Source organism: Caretta caretta, chromosome 5 (assembly GCF_965140235.1).
Source record: "Caretta caretta isolate rCarCar2 chromosome 5, rCarCar1.hap1, whole genome shotgun sequence".
Lineage (NCBI taxonomy): Eukaryota > Metazoa > Chordata > Testudines > Cheloniidae > Caretta > Caretta caretta.
The window spans coordinates 90,031,872-90,053,280 of NC_134210.1; the positions used below are offsets into that span (position 1 = coordinate 90,031,872).

The 21,409-nt window shown below is 42.3% G+C and overlaps 1 protein-coding gene and 1 long non-coding RNA gene across 3 annotated transcripts in view; one reads left to right on the top strand and one right to left on the bottom strand.

The window, feature by feature from the left end:
* The first annotated feature begins 1,808 nt into the window (after nucleotides 1-1,808).
* The window catches only part of PTCH1 (patched 1), an 86,320-nt gene continuing 66,719 nt past the window's right edge, over nucleotides 1,809-21,409 (top strand). The window contains exons 1-2 of one of the 2 annotated variants that reach the window (XM_048850972.2): nucleotides 1,809-2,485; nucleotides 11,913-12,105. In XM_048850972.2, the coding sequence (XP_048706929.2) occupies nucleotides 2,417-2,485; nucleotides 11,913-12,105 (262 nt within the window). In that variant the 5' untranslated portion in view covers nucleotides 1,809-2,416. Of the gene's footprint in view, nucleotides 2,486-9,939; nucleotides 10,333-11,912; nucleotides 12,106-21,409 lie in introns of those variants that run through there. The other variant, XM_048850971.2, reaches the window with a different exon arrangement.
* LOC142072171 (uncharacterized) lies at nucleotides 8,420-11,084 on the bottom strand. Its single transcript, XR_012668546.1, has 3 exons — nucleotides 10,540-11,084; nucleotides 9,810-10,427; nucleotides 8,420-8,527 (listed from the first exon to the last, which is right to left on the bottom strand). It is a non-coding gene; the product is annotated as an uncharacterized LOC142072171 (long non-coding RNA).

Genomic DNA, 21,409 nt, shown 5'->3' on the forward strand with positions numbered 1-21,409 from the left:
GTACCCCACCCTGTGTGCGGGCAGAGGTCTCTGGATTATTCACTGATCTGCCCTGCTTGAGGATTGGGGCCCTAGAGTGTGCTCAGTACCCCGCCCTGTCTGAGGGCCTTGGTTCCCAGACTCTGCCTGGCTCTGTCCTGCCTGAGTATTGGGCTTTAGACTGTTGGTGCCTGCCCTGTCTGAGGGCTTGGGCCCCTGGACCATTCGCTGCTTGGCTGCGCCAGAGGGATTGAGCCCCGATACTGCTAACTTCCCCCTTGTCTAACACTGCTATTCCAGAGGCATGACAGCCAAGAGGCATGACCTCCCTCAGAGATTGACAGCAAGGGAGGGCCACACACGCCTACATGTTTACACAAGGGTTGTGGTGGATTCTCCATCACTGGAAATTTTAAAACCAAGCTTGGATCTTTTCTAAAAGATATGCTCCAGTTCAAACAGGAATTAAGTCATGGCTGGTGTGTTATACAGGAGGTCTGTCCAGATGATAACTATGGTCCCTTCTGTCTTTATAATCTATGAGTCAGTGAATCTATGTACCATCATGTTGTCTTCTGCTTTGGTCATCTAACTCCATTATTTATCCTTGTGGTAAGGCTGTAGCTAGTGGTATATTTTTCATCCACTCTTTAAAAAATCTATTAGACTTTTTCTTCCATGCTCTTCCCCCTCTTGGTGCCTAATACAGTATAAATGTGGATGCCTTCTTTCATGACAAAAAAATTATTTGTTTCATGAGCAAAATGTCTGTGTTGTTCGTTATTTGTGTGACTTGTCTTGCTTTATTGAAATGAAGATCTGTACAAAACTCAGGTTTCAGAGTAGCAGCCGTGTTAGTCTGTATCCACAAAAAGAAAAGGAGTACTTGTGGTACCTTAGAGACTAACAAATGTATTTGAGCATAAGCTTTTGTGAGCTACAGCTGTTATTTAAATCCTTCTGATACAGGGATATTCCCTACCAGCTTGTTGTATATAACTCCAAAATAGTTAATGGTACTGACCCTAAAAATGCAAATTAACCTAAACAATGGCATTTTATAATAGGAGTGATAGAGCTTGTAGATTGCTAGACTAGAAGAATATTATTTATAACTTCAAAAATCTCATTGAATGACTGAACACAATGAAAAGTATTAAACATATTTTCTAAATTTAACATATATATATATATATATATATAAGGAATCTTGACAGTTGGCCAGGAAGGTTTCTTATGTCGGGGTGTCCATGTTTAACACTTCAGATACCCTGTGTACATATTTTATAATTAGTACGCTGCTCTAGTGAGCAAATTAAATGTATAATGTGGTGGCTGGTCAAAATAAACAGATCTTACATCTGTCATAACCAAACGCCAAATATCTTCAATGAGGGATCTTCTACATTCATTCTCTGCAACACTCTGTAACACTGGAGAGATTCTTAAAACAACTTCGATATTTTGAATATTACACAGCTACCACAAGATCTTAACATTATAAATCCTCAGTAAATATCTACAGGGCTTATATAGGGAAATAGACAAGACAATTTACTTTTTTAAAATATCATTGGGTGTGTTCTGATCTGATAAAAGTAATAATCAGACATGTTTCTCGTGGGTTAACCATCTGACTTTGTGCTGTTTCACCACCTTGGAGACATAACTTCCTAATGACCCCTAGCAAAAATGTCAAGGATTGGCATAAATCTTGCATGACCAAACATTTTTAAACCCAGCACAGTGCGGAATGGTAAACATTTAAGCAGAGGAAAACTCTCATTCCCTTTTCTCTTGATATACATTAAACCATGTATTTATTTTAACAAGGGGGACTGCATTCCAACACCTGGCACCTCTCACATCTTAGCTCCTTCTCAACTGAAAACCCTGAGGATGAGGAGGAAACTAACTCAGGCTAGTTACAGGATTAAATAAGATCTCTATGATCTGTAAGATCTGAACTGGTCTAAAAGGAACACACAGAGAGAGGATCCTGTGTCCTTTGTTCATTTCAGGCATGGGAAGTGACCGTCTCCGAGTTTGCCTCAGAGAGCAAAACTGGTCTGGAGCAGGGAGCTGCCTGTTTACCCAGGAGGGCTCTGCTGATAGCACGTTACTTTAGTTTACTTTGCTTTCCTTGAGTTTATTGTAAAGGGGTAAAGTTTTCGGATTCATCACGTGACCCTGACAGGTCCTGCCTATTGAGAGCCAGACCACCCACATGGAGGACGATGGAGCTGCTTAATAGAAACAGGCATGTAATTGTGAGCCTTTCCAGCACTCTGCAGAATGCCTGCAACCTAGAAGGATTATTTTTTTACACTTTCAGTTCCTTTTGTAAAAAAAAAAAAAAAAAAAAGAGGGGGGGGGCAAGGAAAGGAAAGAAAGAAGGAAAAAACTGATGTAACCTCAAAGTCTGCCTCTGCTCTGAATGAAATTTAAAAAACTCGTCAGATCACCAACTCCCAGCGAGGTGCTCCACGTGAGAAGGGGGAAGATGGTAAGCAAAAGCTGATCTTTCCAGTAAAAAACATTAGAAAGAAAGTGCCTGCTTCTCGGGCGTCAGATCATGGCAGATGGCACCAGTCTGACTGTGATGGGTCAGCTTAGAAGGGGAAGCTGAAAGAGGAAGGGGATCGAGGGAGCAACCTGGCTTCTGTAAAAGGAGGAAGGCAGCTCCGTGGCAGGGGAGTCTTTATGTGACTAGCTGTTATAATGCTCGAGATAGGAGGGTCCCTCAAATCGTTACTTTCCCTGGGCCAGGTGGTGGTGATGGAATTGATCAGTGATATTTCACGGGGAGGGGGGTCTCTCGGATCCGATTTTCACGCTTGGAAGGGTCGCCACCCTGGCTTCCGTTTATCAGTCCCCTCTAGGATACTGAATCCAGGCGAGGGGGAGAGGGAGAGAGAGAGAGAGATTATTTTCCTGCTGAGACTATGGTAATTGTTGGGCACCACGTTCGAATAAAAGAGCTTTCCTATACACTAATATGTCTCTGCAGTCTTGTCATAGGATCAGATATTAAAGCTCTAGTTTAAAACATACGAGAGAACAAGGAAATCCTAGCTCGTGAAGCTCTCACCCTCTGTTGTGCTTAGTGAGTGCAACTCATATATGACCATATCCTGTACTCTTTGCTCAGGGGAAAGCCAATGGGAGTCTTGACTGGACGAGGACTGCAGAAAGGGCGAAGTTAAGGACGCTGAATTTCTTTTGCAGGTGTTGGGGGAGTTTAAGTCAGATATCTTATTAGTGGACTCATTCCAGGTTTTTTACTCTTTGATACATTTCGGAGCACACATCAAACCTTTCGAGCGGTTGTGATGTCAAATCTAATCTGTGGAATTCAGTTAGCCATTTTTTGTGCATTAACCTTGCTGCTCCTTTGAAGTAAAGATGGTTAGTAAGAACACTATCGGAAAGTCACTCATGTAGAGCCGTAGTCTGTCCGTTCTGAATCTCAGCCTCTTGCATATTGTCCTATTTTGTGTTACTGAAACAGCCTACAACACAGAATGCAAACATGCATTGTAAACTGCGAAGCCAATATTTGTTGGTAACATAACTATGACCAAAAGAAGACCCTGTTTCTTTGCATTTCTTTTACTTAATGAAGGCAAAGTAGATTCTTTTAAAATACTTATAGCCATGAGATTTTGTATTTTAGACTTACAGCTCAGAATAAATTGTCATAGCCCATTTATAAATTGCTGAAAAATAGGACTATCTAATAGGGATTCATTGACCCTATGACTAGAGTGTTGGGACCAGTTCTGTGTCTTGTATATATAGAATATATCACTCAAAGGCGACAACAAGGCTATGACAAGATAGCTTTAGCTCCAAGGAAATATGCATATTGGAGCCGTGGAGCCAATCTCTGATGCCAGTACAACACATTCTCCTTGTGGCTATGTGTGCCAGTTTGGAACGGACATCATAAAAGATAGTGATAGTAACCCAGGATAGCATTAAAATGGACTATTTATATTTTGCCCCAGTAACCTACTGCACACAACATATGCAGATTTTACATAACATGGTGTATTCCATAATATACCTATGTTCTAAATAGATTTTGCCTGAGTATGCACTGCAGAACGTGGCCCCATTTCTGGAAAATGGACTGCAAAATGTCTGGTGTTGCAGAATAATTACAAATAAAGTTTGGCGCTAAGGTGGGTATCTACCACCCTCTAGCCTAGTAGCATTTACCAGTTCTAGATCGGGGGTCTTTCACTTCATTTCAACGCCAGGCTGATAGGTGTATCTAATTTCTTGTTAGGGTTATTAGAGTCATTGTGTAGCTAGATTATATATCTGACAATATATTTGAACAGGAATCAGCATTTAGGGGGAGGATCCTTTAAAAATCTATTTGCTTTCAAGAGCCGGTAGATGGAAAACTGACAAGGCAGCCCACTCTGAATTAAAATGTCTTGGTTTCCCTGTTTTATCTTTATTTTTCTCTCTCTCTCTCTCTTCCTCTCTCTCTCTCACACACACACACCTTTTATTTTCTTCTGCCTTTGCCACAGTGTATAAAGCCCTATTGAGACATGTAGGCGTGATGTGTAAACCGGATTAGCAGTATGAAAGAAAGACACACAATGAGCCTGAATTGTTTTACTTCCTTTTCATTTCTCACGCCTATATCTCTAATAAATTTGTTGCTCCAGCAGTGGGTCAAAGGGATCGTGTAGCTCAGCTTTTTTCCCGCAAGACCCGATGGCAGAGATCATGAAAATGAATGGCCTGCCTTCTGCCAAATGCAGGGCTTGAGATATATAGTTACAGAGCCCTGATGCTGTCCAGAATGGCTACAAACTGTTCGGTGTTACTTTCCCCCCTCTGTGCACATTCAAGTAACGCAAGTGGCAGGACGCTTTGCCAGAAAATGAATCCGTTCTGAAAACGACGCTGGTTTATAAACCTAAAAAGCCTTTAGCAGAGGATGACAAGGTTTGCTACAGCTGGGATCTCCTCCAGGCTTTAGAGCCAGGGGACTGTTGCTACCACTGCCGCTGGTGTGGTTCCCAGCTCCCGAAGGGCTTGGGCCGCCCACCCTGCTGTACTTGCTCATGCATCTTGATGAATGTAGAGGTCTGTGGGATTCTGGTGGCACATTTCTCCGCAGCTCTCTGCGGATGAAATGCCTGCGCTCCTGGGTTTATGCTGTAGATTTGCTCCTTTGTGGCGTGCGGAGCAGCTTTCCATTAAAGGAGATCAGGGGTAATTAGCCGCATTGTTTTGACAAGTTGGCTCGAGCAGTTCCCTTTCTTACAGTCCTGAGGAGGGGATGAGGGTGGGGGTGGGAGAGAGCAGCGTTTGATTCATGCTGCTTGGTCCTTTCCCAAGCCCTGGCACTTTTTAGAATGTCTCCCTACATAATGTCTTTACACTGCATCTGTTTCAACCACTCGCCTGTAAGAACAAATGGGAAGACGTTCAACTGGAAGTTGTGAAAACGAAGAGTTTATTTAAAGGGGGGAGGGGGAGGGAAGCTTATCAAATGAATTAAAATATGTGTTCGGTGGTGTGAAATGTTACCTTCGTGGCCTTAGTCGTTGCAAGAGAAAGCCTATCACTAATATATGAGATTTCAGACCAGAAACAGACCTATACTCTAGCATGATTATGTGTCTGAGAGGCAAAACCCAATAAAATCTACAAAACGAAAGGCAATTTAGTTTATTACAGGTCGGGTTTATTCTGCTGCAGTCTAATGCTCCGCTGTCTCATAACATCCAAACAAACAATCTGTAGTGCAGGTGTTTTATTTGTGTCGTGTCTATGTTAATGTAACCGGATGCTACAGTGAATGCAATGTTCTTTATGATGTGGCCCACAAGAGGTTGAAAAGCTGGAAAAACTTTTTAAAAAATCGATTTAATTACTAACATTTATTCGATCTGATACATAATTTATTTGGAAATTGTAAAGCTCCTACATTTTAGGGCTCATATTGAAAATTCAACTCTTTGAATGGAAGATTATATAAAATTTAGAGCGTTGTTAAGAAAGGAAGGGCCAGCTGGAGGTTATTCATATATGTCCAAAGTCCTGAGGTTCTTCCATACAAGTCTGGAGTGAACATGCATATGGGAAGGCAAGGTGTAAAGGATTTCAGGCTAGATGTGCCTCCCCAGCACACATCTTAGCAGACTTTCCTTCATCCATAAAGCCAGCTCTATATGAAATCTGTGGGATCCTTGTGATTTGTGGAAGTTAAAAAAACTGGTGTCGAGCCAGTTACATGCACAGGGCATGCATATTAAAGCCAACAATGCTTACAAATGTAAATAAGGGCAGATTGATTAGGAACAACATTATCGCATGCATCAGCAATGAGGCAAATTGGGGGCAGCCACTGCTCTGACCACCCAAGTTGAGACAGACTTTTACACTGACACTTCTTCCTTTTTTAAAAAACATTACAGAAACAAGGCCAATTAGATCCCTGCAGTAATTCATCTCTTGTGTATGAAAAAACAGACCACAGGGAGAGAGAGGAGATTAAGATAGTGCTAGTTAAATTTGGGTCTCCACATTGAGTTTTGGAACCAGTAGCAAGAATTTATGAGCATGGGGCGATTGTGTGAAATCCTGAAAAGTTAGCCTATCAAATAGGAGGCAACAGGAGAAAATCTGAGGGTTCTGATGTATCTAAACCAGCTGAATGTTATTCTTTAAAGTGAAACGAAACTAAAATGCTTGTCTGCAGGACTTCCCCCCCCCCCCGCATCAAAACTTCACAGGCTGAATGGTAGCAACATTATACTGATACCTCAATGTATTGATTTCTAATTAGACGGGGACAGTTAACTTTCTCAATCTGTAACTGCTGAGCAGTAGACGAATCAACTATACAATGGATAAATCCGTTTCCAACTGAAATGGGTTGTTTCTAGTTTATGTACCCCTGCCCCCTGTGAAGTTGGGCGATGTACAATCTAGTCTGTAATAAGTCATGGTCGGATTTTCAAAAGTTCTCCGCACCTCCAGACCTTAGACCAACAATAGATTAGTAAAAGTCTGAACAAAATGTTGGTGACATCACCAAATGACTGTTAGGACCTTGGAATCCCCTGTCAACTAAATGCTATTACTTAATTTTTATCACAATAGCTACATTCACTAGAATAAGAGATTTTCCTTAGACTGCGCATGCTTTCGGTTTTATAATTGAGTAGGTGTCTAGCCAGTTCTGTTGCCACTTTATTTAGCTCAACTGCTTTTGCTTTGTTCACTTGTTTGTATTTTTCCACCAAACATGTTTCCCCCCCTCCCCCTTTTCCTTTATTTATATCTCGCAGGCAGTTACATTTAGCGCGTTTTCCAGTTAGATCTCCCCCAGGCTCGTACTCAGTCTAAAATACTGTCCCCAAGCAAGAGCTACCAGGCATGTGCTTGCCGGACATCTCTTTGCAAAACTTAACCATGCATTTTGCAGGCGGGCTTGGGCGCCCCGCTTGTCACACATTTGTTAACATCTGTGTAGCAGGCCAGATCCCCAAGAGCGGAAACCCTCAGCTGAAGAGCCACCTCTACTGCGTAGAAGAACCCCCTTGTCTCTGGTGTGCGAGCTGTGCGCATAACTCAAGGGGGTCTGTCTCTGCCGGCAGCCCGTGACTATCCCCAAGATGTTGTGCAGAGTTGAATGGAAAGGTCTCCTTTCCCCTCGCTATTGGCCAGTAGTAGTCAGCCCGGCATGGTATTGGATAACGTAAAGGGGGAGACCTCCTTTAGGAATGTACTATGGCTTGCCTGGCATTTCTCTGTGCAGCAGCTCAGAACTAGGGGCTGAGCACTGATTCCCCTCCCCAGCCTTAAAGAACTGATCCCCCCCCCCCGGACCTGACTGGCTCCGTCACAGCATAGCCTCGTACCTGCTTTTCGCATTCCCTGCCAGCCTCTTTGGACTGTGGCTGCACACAGCAGCAGCTCCCCATACTCACCGTAATGGGAGGGAAAGCCCAGCCCCGCGCGCCCGGGGCCCGCCTGTCACGTGAAAGTTCGGGCCCCGCCTACCCGCCCCTCCCCCTTTCTTTCAAAGTAGGGTTGTTTTTTTTCAATGAACACACACCGTATGCACCTTAAAGCAACACTCCCCATTTCACAGTCAACCAACTCCCGCTACTTTCGTACTTGAAGCCACCAAAAGCAGCTTGTTGTTGCTCCAACTACAATTAAATGTAGCCTTGCAAGGGGAAAGTGCTTTAAGACTCGATCTTGTCCTCCTTACACAGGCAGAGCTCCCACTAACTTCAGTGGGATTGGGAAGTCTGCGTGAGTAAAGAGTGAAAAGACCAACCCCTGAATCTGCGCAATTCAAGAGGAGTTCATCCTTTAAATGCATCATGAAAATAAGTCAATACTACGACTATGCTATAATTTTGTCTTGTCAGTACATGGAAACCAATCTCTGACATTAGCTAAAACATCGAGGTTTATTAATATAAACAATTAAAAGACAACACAATTGTTTTCGATGAATTCAACATCGAAGCCTGTATATTCAGTAGAGCTGGCATCGTACCTATAACGTAGATAACATTTCAAATCAATGAATGGCTGATTTTAAATAAACAGAAACGTGGGAAGCGGGTGCCAAAAAATTAAACAATCTAGCGATTCATTTAGTGTAAAAAAAGTATTTAGCAGTTGCCAGGTTGTATATCTTATTAATTTTACATTTAAAATGTATTAAATTGACTATCCTAAGATTTCAGTGGAAGAGTGAACACTAAGTTGAAGCAAGCTAGCTACTGCAAGGTTTAAAATCCCTTATTTAAGTATTAAGTTTTCGTTGTGTTTTTCTTATTGTAAGTGGTTGATTTCTAGGAGGGAACTAAGTCCTCTCTTTAGTTAAGAAAGAAAAGAGAGAAATCTGGCACTTTCTACCGCAGTATCCACCACCCTGTCATTATTTGTGCAAGCCTGGGAATTCAACTTGGACCTCCCAGTATTTGTTGCAGCTTGAGGCCAAGGTGCCTCTAAAAGGATTTTCTTTTAAGGACTTCAGAAATTGTGCAGTACTTTTTTTTAAAGCAAAATATATTTTTGAATGTTGATCGCAAGGAAATTCTCTGTGTGTGTTTGTCTAAAAGCGTCTCGTAAAAAATAAAAGCTTTCTTGAAAAGAAAAGGAAGAAGAAAGGGGGAAGGCATTCCTTAATGGAAGTATTGCATGCAAAGAAGGCTGGATCTCTTTAAGGCTCCCCCTGAAGCTGGAGATGCACACACAAGGGTTGCCTGCCTGGGTGGTCTCTCTACTTTGGTGAGCTGTTGCTAAGCAGCTAATAATAGTCATGTTTGCTGAGTAATTTCTGCCCTGCTTGAGCCAATCGCATCCCAGAAACCCAAGCCATCTGACAGCCCCAGGGGCGGGATTTCAAGTCTTTTTCTCTCTCCTCTCTCTCTTTCTCCCCCCCCCCGTTTCACTCCTCCTCCTCTTTATCCAAATGGAGAGAGTTCTTTTTTTCTTCTTCATCTCATCTATTGAATCAAGGAACTGCTGCTTGCCGCTGCACACGCACAGAGGGAGAGAGAGAGACACACACACATACAGAGAGAGAGAGAGACTGGAGTCCGAAAAGCCCCGGGAGTCAGAGACAGCTCTGCGCTGAGACAGAATGGTACAGCGCGTCGAGACAGAGCAGCAGAACCACTGAGAGCAAGAAAAGCTCCAGCGCTCCTTTGCTTTGCTTTCACAGAGGAAGACAAGAGGGGGAAGGGGGGGAAGCTGGTTTCTTTAAGCTGCAAAAGGAGCAGTAGAAAGTTAAAGCCGGAGGAACGAAGGGGGGAAGGCAAATCACTCACTCCGCTCGCAGACGCACTGGATGTGGGAAGCGGTAGCGCCAGAAAGCTCCGGATCATCGCGAAATGTTGCAATGGAAGGCGCAGGGTCTGACTCGCCCGGAGCAGCAAGAGGAGCAGCAGCAAACGCGGTATGAAGAGGTGGTCTGTCAGCAGCAGCCTGCGGAAAGAAGCGCCAGCAGCCCAGCAACTCTCCCGTCCCCCTGGATCGCCCCAAAGCCGCAGCGCGCTGCGGGGAATCACAGAGGACCCAGCCCGTGGGTCGCCACAACAACAGCAGCAGCAGAGGCAGCAGCCCCGTCCCGGCGGCGGCAACATGGCCTCGGCTGTTAACGTTTCGGAGCCGGAGAGCAGCAGCGGTGCTGGTGGCGGTGGCTGCTGCAGAGACCCCGACCGGCCGGGGAGAAGCTGCAGCAGAAGGCGGAGAAGGACCGGAGGGAACAGACGCGCCGCGGCGCCGGATCTGGAGTATCTGCAGCGGCCAAGCTACTGCGATGCAGCTTTTGCCTTGGAGCAGATTTCAAAGGTGCATTAATCTCTTTCCAGATTTTTGTGGGAGGCGAGGGTAGTTTCTTCGGGGTGGAAAGGGGAGATGAAAATGAAACAGCCACCAATAAGACGCTGGGAGAAAGGGGAAACAACGCCTGTGAGTCCCATGCCCTCCTTCCCTCCCTTCTTGTACACATTTTCCCTGGTGTGTGTTTGTGCTTTTGATTCCTCTCATTAAACTTACCCGGGACAGTTTCACGGTGTTTTGCCTTGTGGGTCACTCTCCTCTCTCTCCCTAGTCTCTTCTTACCTCTTTCTTTGCTTTGCTTCTCTCCATCCCTCTGTAGTGCCGTTCAACTTCTATAACACCAGGCTGTAACAGGGGGAAAAGTTTCAATGGTTCCCTTCTTTTTGGCCGAAGTTTTGCTTTGTTACGTTTTCCAATAAGTGTGGAGTGGCGGCTTCCTTAAGAGCGAAATCCTGTAGTAGAGAAAGTTTGTAATGTTTACCCCCAGCGGCTGGAGGAAAAATGAAAGTTGTAAACAAATTGCCACCTTAAATCTGCCGTGCAAGTCAGATTGAGTCCCCCTGGATCGTTGCTTTTATTGTTAATATTAAAATGCTCCAAGTGCAGGAATTTCATGGAAACTTGACTCTGGCGCACGCACACACACGCACGCACAAATCCCGCTTGTTACTTTTGCAAGGGAAAAAAATGTTCAAAGTAAACAACATCGAGCCATTGCCTTTCTTCAGAGATCGTTTCATTCCAGGGAGCAGATTTGTAGGCTTTGCAGTAAAGGGAAAGGGGGAAAAAATCCATGTGGCTGCCCTCTTCCGTTCACAAATATTGTCGTAGCTTACAGATGGCTGCTCTACTTCCTAATTCAGATCACACAGCGTCTCCAAACTCTATGGAAATGAATTACTATTAAGCTTATGATCTTACAGCATTGCTAACCACGTGGAACATGCATTTACTACAGAGTTGGTGCCGAGAGCTGGGATCAGGGACACGGCAACAAATTGTTACACAGTAGCGTTCCCCCACCAACAACCCCCATTCAGCCCTGTAGAGATGTAACAAGAACAGGAAAGGGATTTTTTTTCTTGGCATGCCTGTGCGATTCATCTGCATTGATTATTTCTCCCCTAGTGTTGTAAATCTTGCTAGCATGAATGAATTTTTGCAAATTGAATTGATAGTGGTGACTTCATTACAGGAAAGCTGCGATCAGTTACTCAAACCAGGGAGCATGCACTGTCTGCGTCATTTTACGGATCTCAAACAGTGATGTGATCCCAAAACTCTGCATTGATTTATGAATAGGAGAATTAGCAGCAAATAGACATCTTAGTCCATACAGCTGATTGCAGTGCACATGAGATGCTCAACAGGGTCATGGAATAAAACCTTTAGCAGAGATGTCTTTCTAATGGCACAGTCTGTCGTATTATTGTTCGCAGTCAATTGGACACTGTGAGGCTATTTACCTTTATGCATTAATAATTGCTTTGCTTCTGGTTGCCCTCCAGCCCACCAAAGGTATGTGCTTTGGGGGGTGTGTGTGTGGTTATTTCCAGGCGTTTAACTGATAACCTTTTCTTGCCTTGCAGGGGAAGGCTACTGGAAGAAAAGCACCGTTGTGGCTAAGAGCGAAGTTTCAGAGACTGTTATTTAAACTGGGCTGTTACATTCAAAAAAACTGCGGAAAGTTTTTGGTTGTTGGCCTCCTGATATTTGGGGCTTTCGCTGTAGGATTAAGGGCAGCTAATCTCGAAACCAACGTGGAGGAGCTCTGGGTAGAAGGTAAGACCTGATCTCTCTTCTTGTGACTTTCTTCCTTTTACCCCTTCTGTCCTCTATCCCACCCCACTTCTTTCATTTCCAGGGACTGACTGATGCAGATCTATACCAGTATGCACCTAACCCCCCTCCCCACCTTCCTCACAGCGAGGGGAATTGTGGGTTGCTTAGTAGTTTGGGTGGAAGCCAGGTGGAACCTACAAAGAGTGTGCTGTAATCTGGTCTGGTGGATCGTGTTTTGCTAGGTGGTTTTGGGAAGGAGTGTGTGTGTTGGGTGGAGGGACAGACTGTGGGATGTACCACCTCCGTGTGTGTGTGTGTGTGTGTCTTCAGGGAGGGGAGAATCAGTGCTGGTGGGGGTGTTGTTTGGGGTTTGTTTGTTTTGTGGTGGTGGTGGGTCCCGTCCCCCCCCCGCCCAGCTGTAATAGCATGAAAGGAAAGTCTGTCCGGAGAGCAGCCCTCCCCTCCGCCATTTTGGGAGTGTGCGCGCCCTCCCCAGCAGCAGAGGGACGAGAGCAGCGCAGCGCGGCGGGGCTGTGTGTGTGTGGTCCTGTTTTTTTGGACTGCTTTCAACTGCGGGGAAAAAACATTTGTCTCAAGGTTTAAAAAAAAAAAAAAAGTGAAGCCCAGACTGGAACGCATGTTGGATTGTTTGCAAAGCAGATTAATGTCCCCGAGCGGGTGGGGGCCCAGCTCTGCTGGGGAGAGGGGTAATTCGTTTAGATTAAAACCAGGTTGTTGGGGTTTTTTTTAAGCAGGAGACTAGCAAATTCAGTCAAGCGGAGTTTTTGCAGCGGTGGTTAATCTGCATTGCACTAGCATGTTTAATCAGCAGGGTAGAAATGCTACCTAGATGAACTTGCTAAAGGTTAAGCCATTTTGCACGGTTTAGTGCATTTAAAAAAAAAAAGTAGGCTATAAAGGGGGCCCCATCCTGCAGTCCTTGTACACCCAAAGCCCCCACTGCAGCCCCTTGGGGCCTGAGTCTTCTCTCAGGTTTAGTGGGTTTTACCACCATGTCACTCCACTGATGTCAAGGGATGTCTGGATTTACACCATTGTCAGGGAGGAGAAAATAAAGCCCGTATTTTTTTCTTTTTGATAAAACAGTATTAGATTAGGTTCAAATTCTGCCCTCGATTATGTTGGTGTATATCCCCACTAACTCGCTGACCACAATAGTTACTCTGGATTTAAGTTAAAGCATCTTATAGCAGTATCTGGCTCATAAAAATTAATATGGAGCACTGCATAAGTAACCACTACTGAATGGCCCTGTGTGTGTTGAGAAAGCAGTACTGAGTGAAAGGAAAGGGATCAACAGACCATGGGAGTAGTCTGTCTTGCTTTATGGATGGAGAGCATGGCAATTCTATTCCCATTGACCCATTCCCATTCTATTCCAGTTGCAAACCCATTCAGCATTTTGTGAGCTTTTTTGTTTTTAAGATAAGAACTTGTTGATAACTGAATAGTCTTTGTACAGTAGTAGAATTGTTCTAAGTATAGAGGGACCATCCTGCAATCCCTATTCAGACATGCTGAGTAGGAACACAGCAGGATTGTGTCCAAAGTTAGAGATGTGCATTCAGAAGCTGTGATATGAATGTAGTCCATTAGGAGAGCTGTTTACCCTAATTACTACTTCCATGAATAGGGTTTGAATAATTTTTTAACATTGTTTTGTATCTTAACTCTTTGCAAGATTCTCTTGTGGCATTTTAAATGAAATGTTTCAAAATCTTCTCTTCACTCCTTCGCTTCTGCCTCCTGATGGAAACTTAATTGATAAAGTTGGTTTGCACTATTATGCAGTGATTTAGTATCTTAACTATGGTATAACTAATAGCCAGCTATCAGGAACTGTGGTTCCATCTCCTGCCACCTGTTTTTCCTGTCAGTTTAATACCAAGAAACTCCCTGATTACTGCACTGGCAGTTCCTGTGTGACCAAAAATGGAAACATGGTTTTCTAGAAAAAATATGATTTACAAAATAGCCATTTGATTTAGTCTCTGCTTTGACCTCTTTTCATGTCATTGGTGCTTCATGGAAAAAATATTTTCCAAATGCAAAAACTCACTTAATAGCCCTCAGAATTTGTAGAGCCTATATTAATTCATAATACAGGTGGCTGTACAGAGTTGACCTAATTTCACTTTTATTGAGTTTAGTTTTCATATCAGTGAAATATTATTAAAACTCTGAATTTGGAAACCTCTGCATTCTTAGATTACAGAAAAGGGTAGTTAATTAAGATGAAAGAGCATATTCTTAATTTAAATTAAATTAACTCCCAGTCCTCCCAGACTGCCATTGTAAGGCCCTGAATAGAAAAGTTTGACTAAATTGTGTGTTTTCTCAATAGAGACTGTATAAATGTTCTGGTCACGAACATGGGTGCTATACAAATAAACCAAATGAATAGCAGTTGCATATTTCTGTGGTTAAAAGTATAAACAGAAGAGAGTGCAGAGTGAGAAGCTGGAGTGGGGAGAAGCATAGAGAGAGTATGATGTTCCTTCTGTGCATAAGTGCTGGAAAGTGATGCTAAAATACCAATTTCACTCTGTGTGCGTATGTGTGTGCACAGTCCTAATTCCTAGCCTACTATACTATTATTTATAGACCGCAGTGTGCTAGGTATGTACTAAAACAGAAGAAGGCACAATTTTCTGGTCTTAAGGAAACTCCTTGCAACAAGTTGTAAAATGATCTGTTTATTAGACTAGATATTTTATTCTGCTTTTTACACTTTGTTTAATAAGATCATTTGAATATGCAGGGTAATATTGGTTGAACACAGCCAATTATATAAAATACGTTTCCATTGCAGTTGCAATAAAATGTTTTATTTTGTTCAAATGTTTAAAATTATCACCTCTCAAGGAATTGTCAGTATTTACATTGGAGACCAACTTGTTGTATGTAATGAATACCAGGAACATGGAAGGTCCTACACCACTGAAGCTTGGTAGGAGTGAACTGTGAACCTAAAAAATCCTAACTCAAAATTAATTATAAATAGTGAGAATGAAGTTTGACTGAGTTCTAAGATCATCCAGAGTCCAAAATAAATGACGAGAAGTGTATATTTAAAGCTATTATAGCTGAAGTATTTATATGAGTGCTGCAAAAACCCAACTGGTGGGCAAGTTCTCAAAAGAAAAAGAGAGAAAAAGAAACAGCTCTTAAAGCTCTTCATTCTTGCAATTTTCTCTTACTAGATTCCCTACTTCACAGTTTGTGCCAACACACTTGGCCTTTGGTGTGCATACTGGTACCAAGTGGCTTTCCCTTGAATCACTTCTTGGCAGCAACAGTGTCTTAGAGGAACATCTTTTTAATCCATCCCCCTTGCTACTGCTGTCCAGAATATTTTAATTGTTCCTGTATGTCCCACAGTGACACTACCCTCAATTTGATCCCCAAACTCCCTGTCTCCAACACTCCAACATTTCAGGTTCTTCGATGACTGAGCAGTGACTGGGACTTTCCCTTGTTTCCCTCATCAGAAAGATTCACAACCTCAGATTTATTATTATGAATTATTATTTTGTAGGCCACAGAAAGCTCAATTGTAGCCTGTTTGGCAAACAAAAGCCATGGCATCTTAAGGACACAGTTCTATTTGCAGGTGGATCTGTCTGATCATGGACTGCTGTCTGTGGCCATGCATGCTGGAAATGTAATGATTGTTCAGCTTTCCCCTTACACAGCACACAACACCCACAAGTGCAGAAAGGGTTTTGCATTCATTTTCTCTGTGGGTGAATCTTGTTGGCTATAGATAGGGTCATAGATCCAACTGCATGTTATTGTGAAATACCTCTATTGACTATGCACCATGTGCTCAAAAACAATAAGGTGCCCAGATACCACTATGATTGGGCACCCCCTGTAAGAACCTAAATCAGTGAAGAGATAGATAGCAGTGGTATAGATAGCAAATATGTGGGTTCATCCCCAAATAAAGGGTCTGACACATGACTCTTGTAATATGGCTACTGGTGAGGGTTGTTGCAGATCACAAGGGGAAAGAGGCTTGTCCCCTTCTCCCTGCCACCTCATTCTACCATCCTTGCACTGCATTCTCACCTTTCTTCCTTTTTCTTGTCACTTGCCCCCTTTTTCTTATCCTCCAATCAGGAGATTAAGAAAAAGGCATCAATATTCAGTGTAGAGACTCCATGCCAGAGATCCTGCCATCCAGGAAAGGAGGTGCTGCAGTTGATCCTCTTCTTTCATGTGGAAAGTGGTTATTTGCAGCAACAGCCCTTTGAGGACCAACTGTGTAAGATAGGCAGAACTCTTTTTCCCCAGGCAGGTTGAAAGCAAGGGGGAGGGATGTATCAGCAGCCATGTGGAAAGCTCATCTTCAGTACCTGGAACAAATAAAACACATGCTAACCACAACTGAAGAAATGTTCAGTGCATCTGGATAGATGTAGTTTATATGGTAAGGTCCCAGCTGCCCATAGTGTTAAACAAAATGTATTAATCGAGATAAGTTATCCGTAAATTCTATAATGAGGTCACCTCACCCTTTGATACTGTAAAGTAGAAGGCAATCTACCTATGCAGCTCAGGAGTGGGGTAAAGAGGAGAAAGCAAAGTGAGTGAAGCAGACTAGTTTCCTTAAATGGCTGTGCTTCCTTAAATGCTGCATAGGACAGTTAACTTTGAATGACCCCTTCTGGAGGGACAAAGAAAGGTGATAATGTGATAGACCTTCATGGGTCTGCTGCTGCTAAAGTACACATTCCTCTCAGTGGGCCAAATCAATGTGTTTTGCTTGAATAAAGACAGCATGAATTGGCCCAGTCAGAACTGTTGCAACTTGTATGTTTTTGCTTTAAGTTTCTCCACAGTACCAGAGCCTCTTCCCGTGTGGACTTGAATAGTGTTGGGACCTCCTTTCATGGTCTTAGCTGTGTCTACTTTTGCAATACTGCATTGGCAAAAGGTTGATGAGTGGCAGAGCAGAACTTGCTCTATTGCTGAACCCCAGTGCCATGCTCTGACCTAAGGAATCTTCTCCAGTCACAATTTATGACCATTTGAACCCTTCTACCCAACAGAAGGAAGAAGGAAGATTTAGCTATAAGGGAGCACAAAAGACTCTTTTAGTAGTTCACTTTGTTTGATAAATAACTAGCTATTGGTTATAATAAGATCTTCTAACAAATATTTGAAATAATTTAACTGGTTTGGTAGCAGAGAGTGGTACCAATCTAATAGAGTGGTAAGGATCAGATGGCAGGAAAGGAAGTAATTCAGCATTGGCACTTACTTACCTGTAAACTCCCACTATCTTGCACTGGGATGTGTATTGCAGGATGTGTAATGTGCACTGAGAAGTCTGTTGTTTATCAGATAAACTTCATGTCTCCCATTTTGTTTGGATAAATGGGTGTTTACTGTTATGTCTAGCAAAAGTAGAAGTAGTAGTTAAAAGTATCATGTGCTAGTCCAGGGACAGTAATATTGGGAATGTAGTCAATATAAAATTATTAGGCTGTTAACGTTAATGGAAACAGAATTTTATTCTTTTAAAAGTTAACTGTAATCAAAATTGAAGAATGATTCAGTTTGTTTCTAGTTTGAAGGTCAAGAGCAATTTTTAATACATAAATATCAGTTTAATTTTAAGTGCTAAAATGAGGGGTGACTAACTTCTGTGTTTTTATTTGAACAAACTTATTAAAGTGTTAAGTGAAAATGCGTTAAAAGGTTTTGTTTATTGGAAATATGTCTGTAGCCTCTTCTCAAAGCTCATATGTTAAATAAGAGATCACTGGTGATCTAAGTCCAGTTCTTGGGGGTCAGGTGCCCACATCATTAAAACCACCACCAACACAGTTGAACCCATGTTAGCAGAGCAGGCAGGGGTTAGATGAACATGGAGACTGAACCACACTCTTCCTCTAGATATGGTAATTTCAGGCCAGAATTGATGCACAGTTGTGAGACAGGGTGGGGAAGCTTGTACGTCAAAAAATAATCTGGAAGAGGAATTTTAGATTACTTTTTTATCTTTCAGAGTGGCAGCCGTGTTAGTCTAAGGTGCCACAAGTACTCCTTTTCTTTTTTTATCTTTGAGTCTGGGAGTATTGAAAATACCACACGTGGCCACTACTTAGATCATTTCTAAGATAAGGCTGAAATCCTGGCCCCATTGCAGTCAATGGCAAAATTCTCACTGCAGCCAGGATTTCACCCAAGTGCAGCCAGTGACTTCACTGCAGCAGGATTTCACCCAAGATTTATACAAAAGTGTACCGGATAAATACAGACTATATTGCCACTGCTTGTGTTGTAACTGTTCTGTGGATGCGAGAGGATCTCAGTTTCCAGAGCAGTCAATTTGTACCCTTCATGAGTTCTAAATCCACTGAAACATTAGTACCGTTTTGGTTTGTTTGTTTAAAATATAAGGACATTTTATTGGTTTGAAGTTAGTGAAAATGTCTTCATTATTGTTATTTCCATACACTGCACACTCTGATCTCTGGCATCAGATTGTCCCCAGTGGATCTAGGCAGGGAGGGAGTCTCCCCTATTTCCGCTTAGAATGTGTGTGTTAGTTTGGGGAGGAGTGTGGCCTCCACTGCACTATTTATCCCCTCCATCCTCCTGTGCTCCATGTGAATTCCTGTACCCTGTGGAGTTCTGGTGATGGTGAAAAGGATGGGAGGGGACTTTCTGCAGCACTGTTCCTTGTAGAGCCCAAGGATTTCAATGCAGAAATCCAGGTGTAAAGTAACATAGTTCAAAGCTGTGTGCTTTCCTTTGGGACCCCTTTGCCACTGCTGCTGAACAGCCACAGGGGAAACCTAGCTATTGGAAGTACAGCTCCTGCTGGAGTTGTGGTGCCAGTCAGGAGGGTGTGAAAGGAGCAGAAGCCATACCTGTTACATGGCTTCTGTCTCTGTGCAAACAGGTTTTCCCTTCCTCATCCAGAGGGTTGGGAGAGGGAGAGAGGCCTCTAAAATCCCTGGCTCCCCAAGTCCATTTCAGCAAAGGAGGGTGTTCAAGGAAAGCTCTACAGCTCCTTGTGTGGTTTTCATTCCCCCTCCTCTGCTTCATCCATTTCAATGGATTTTTCAATGGCAGGAGAGAATCCAGTCCCTGTTATCAAACAATGTCTGTGGTGGCTTCCCAGAATGTAGTAATACTGCACTGTGTATGCATGTAACAATTTTTGACCCTTCAACAGGTTTAAAAGCTAGCATATGCAACTGGATGTTTCAGTTATACATAACTGTTAGGAGGCTCCAAAATATGACAGCTTCCAGATGTATGAACCGACTGATCCGTTTGTTTAGATTATGCTCCACAGCTGATGCCTAGATTAGTGCTGGCTGGACGAAGCTATGGGAGATTTGTCTGGTTTCCACAATGCCATGTTTATATTTCATTTGGATTTCTCCTTCAAAGCTGACCTCTCTGTGACCTGCTGGAGCTGCGTCCACTAGGATGCTAGCTTTAACTTGTCTGCAACAGCTTTTATTTTAGTATCTATTGGGGTATGTTCTCAACTTGACACTCATGGGCTTATGTGCATGACTCCTGTTAACACAACTGTGAGTTATGCATTTAAATTACTATTCATTCAGATTAGTCTATGCCCATAAGAGTGTCCTCTTCCTTGTGCCCTTTAGTGGGCAGAATTTGAGAAAATTTTGGTTTGATAAAATGTTGATTTTGAGATAGACCTTATAATACTATTGCTTGTTAGGTGTTTCTTCTTGTAAATTCAGCAAAATTTGTCTTCTTGACCTTGTAAAATATATCACCTCTAAAGGTGATAATATAGGAATATAAATTACTCAATAAGCTTGATCTTTTTGAATTTGGAGAACAGAAGTTGAACAGCTTAGTTTTACCTAGCAGTCCTTTATTTTAAATGGACTATAATACCATATGTCCACCCTATCTCTGCAGATCTACAATGGTACATATTGCATTTTCTTCATCTTCCTTATTCATCTGTCATATCTCATACGTTTTTCTCTCCCCCTCCTCTTTCTCCCATGTGTGTTTGTTAGTGACTGTATCTGGAAAAGCTGAAGAAAGAATAAAACTCCTTAATCACAAACTGACAGCACTATATTAAGGAGCTTACTCTCCCTCAAAGTTTAGGAAGATTTAGATGCACAACTTCCAATATTGTTCATAGTGGCTACATGAGTAAATTGTCTCTGCCTTGTTGAGGAAACAGATTACTTAGGTAATACTCCGATAGTAGAGCAGTCAGATTATTAAAAATGTACTGTCCATATTGAAAACGTACAGTGCACTAAGATAGATGCTTCCTATCTGGATAGCTTCTGAACCATGAAGTATAGAAAAATAGTGTTTTTCCCTGCACCTGTATGTAATGTGGTCTATGATATTTTTTATTCTAAGTCTAATGTTAATCAAGAAACCTAGATAGAATAGGCTGTATTTATCTTTGGTGTAACTAATGACACCGTAAATGTAAGACCAAGGATACATTTGGCCCATTGTGTATTGCTTAGTGTGTTGGGTTTGTTTGTTTTAAAGAAATGGGAGTTACACTCACAAGAAGTAGATTTAAATAAAGCATCAAGGGAAAGATATTTTTTCTTGTTGTTCTTGGCTTTGTGAGTCCTTGTTTTTTAGACAACAAACCTTCCTTTTAATAGGAAATTTTAGGTAAAGTTTATGTTTATTATTTTCTGGCAGTGTGGATGTTCTTCAAATATCATTGTTTGCTTTACCCATCCTACATTTTGCAAAAGGAAGTGGTATATGGGGGTAAAATGCTCTTATGTATATGTTGACTATATATATATATATATATATATATTTGATGGGAGGAGGACTTTAATTTTATCTTAAATAAACATTTCAACTTTTACTTTTGTTTGGTAATTTGGAAAAATGTAGTTGTTTCAGGTCTTGAGTAAAATACATTGGGGATGAACGAATGAGGAAAACCATAAGTTGACTCCCTCTGAGAACCAGGGATGTTGTTTTAGAGATTTATACTAGAGCGCCATTCCAATTTCAAATATACAAGTCATCATTGTGTATTTGTAACATCTGTATATTGTCCATGTGCAGGTTTGCACAAACAGAAGCAGATATTTTAAGGCACATATGCAGTGGTGCACACCCAAATACCTCAGGTTGCAATTGAGCCCTGGAACTGTAACATCATTAATATTAAGATAAAGAAACAGTTTTCTTTTGTTTACCAAGCAGATACATTTGTGCTTTTCCATCAATATCCAAAAGCTAAGTGCAACAAACTAGAAATGAGCACTGTTAACTTGTA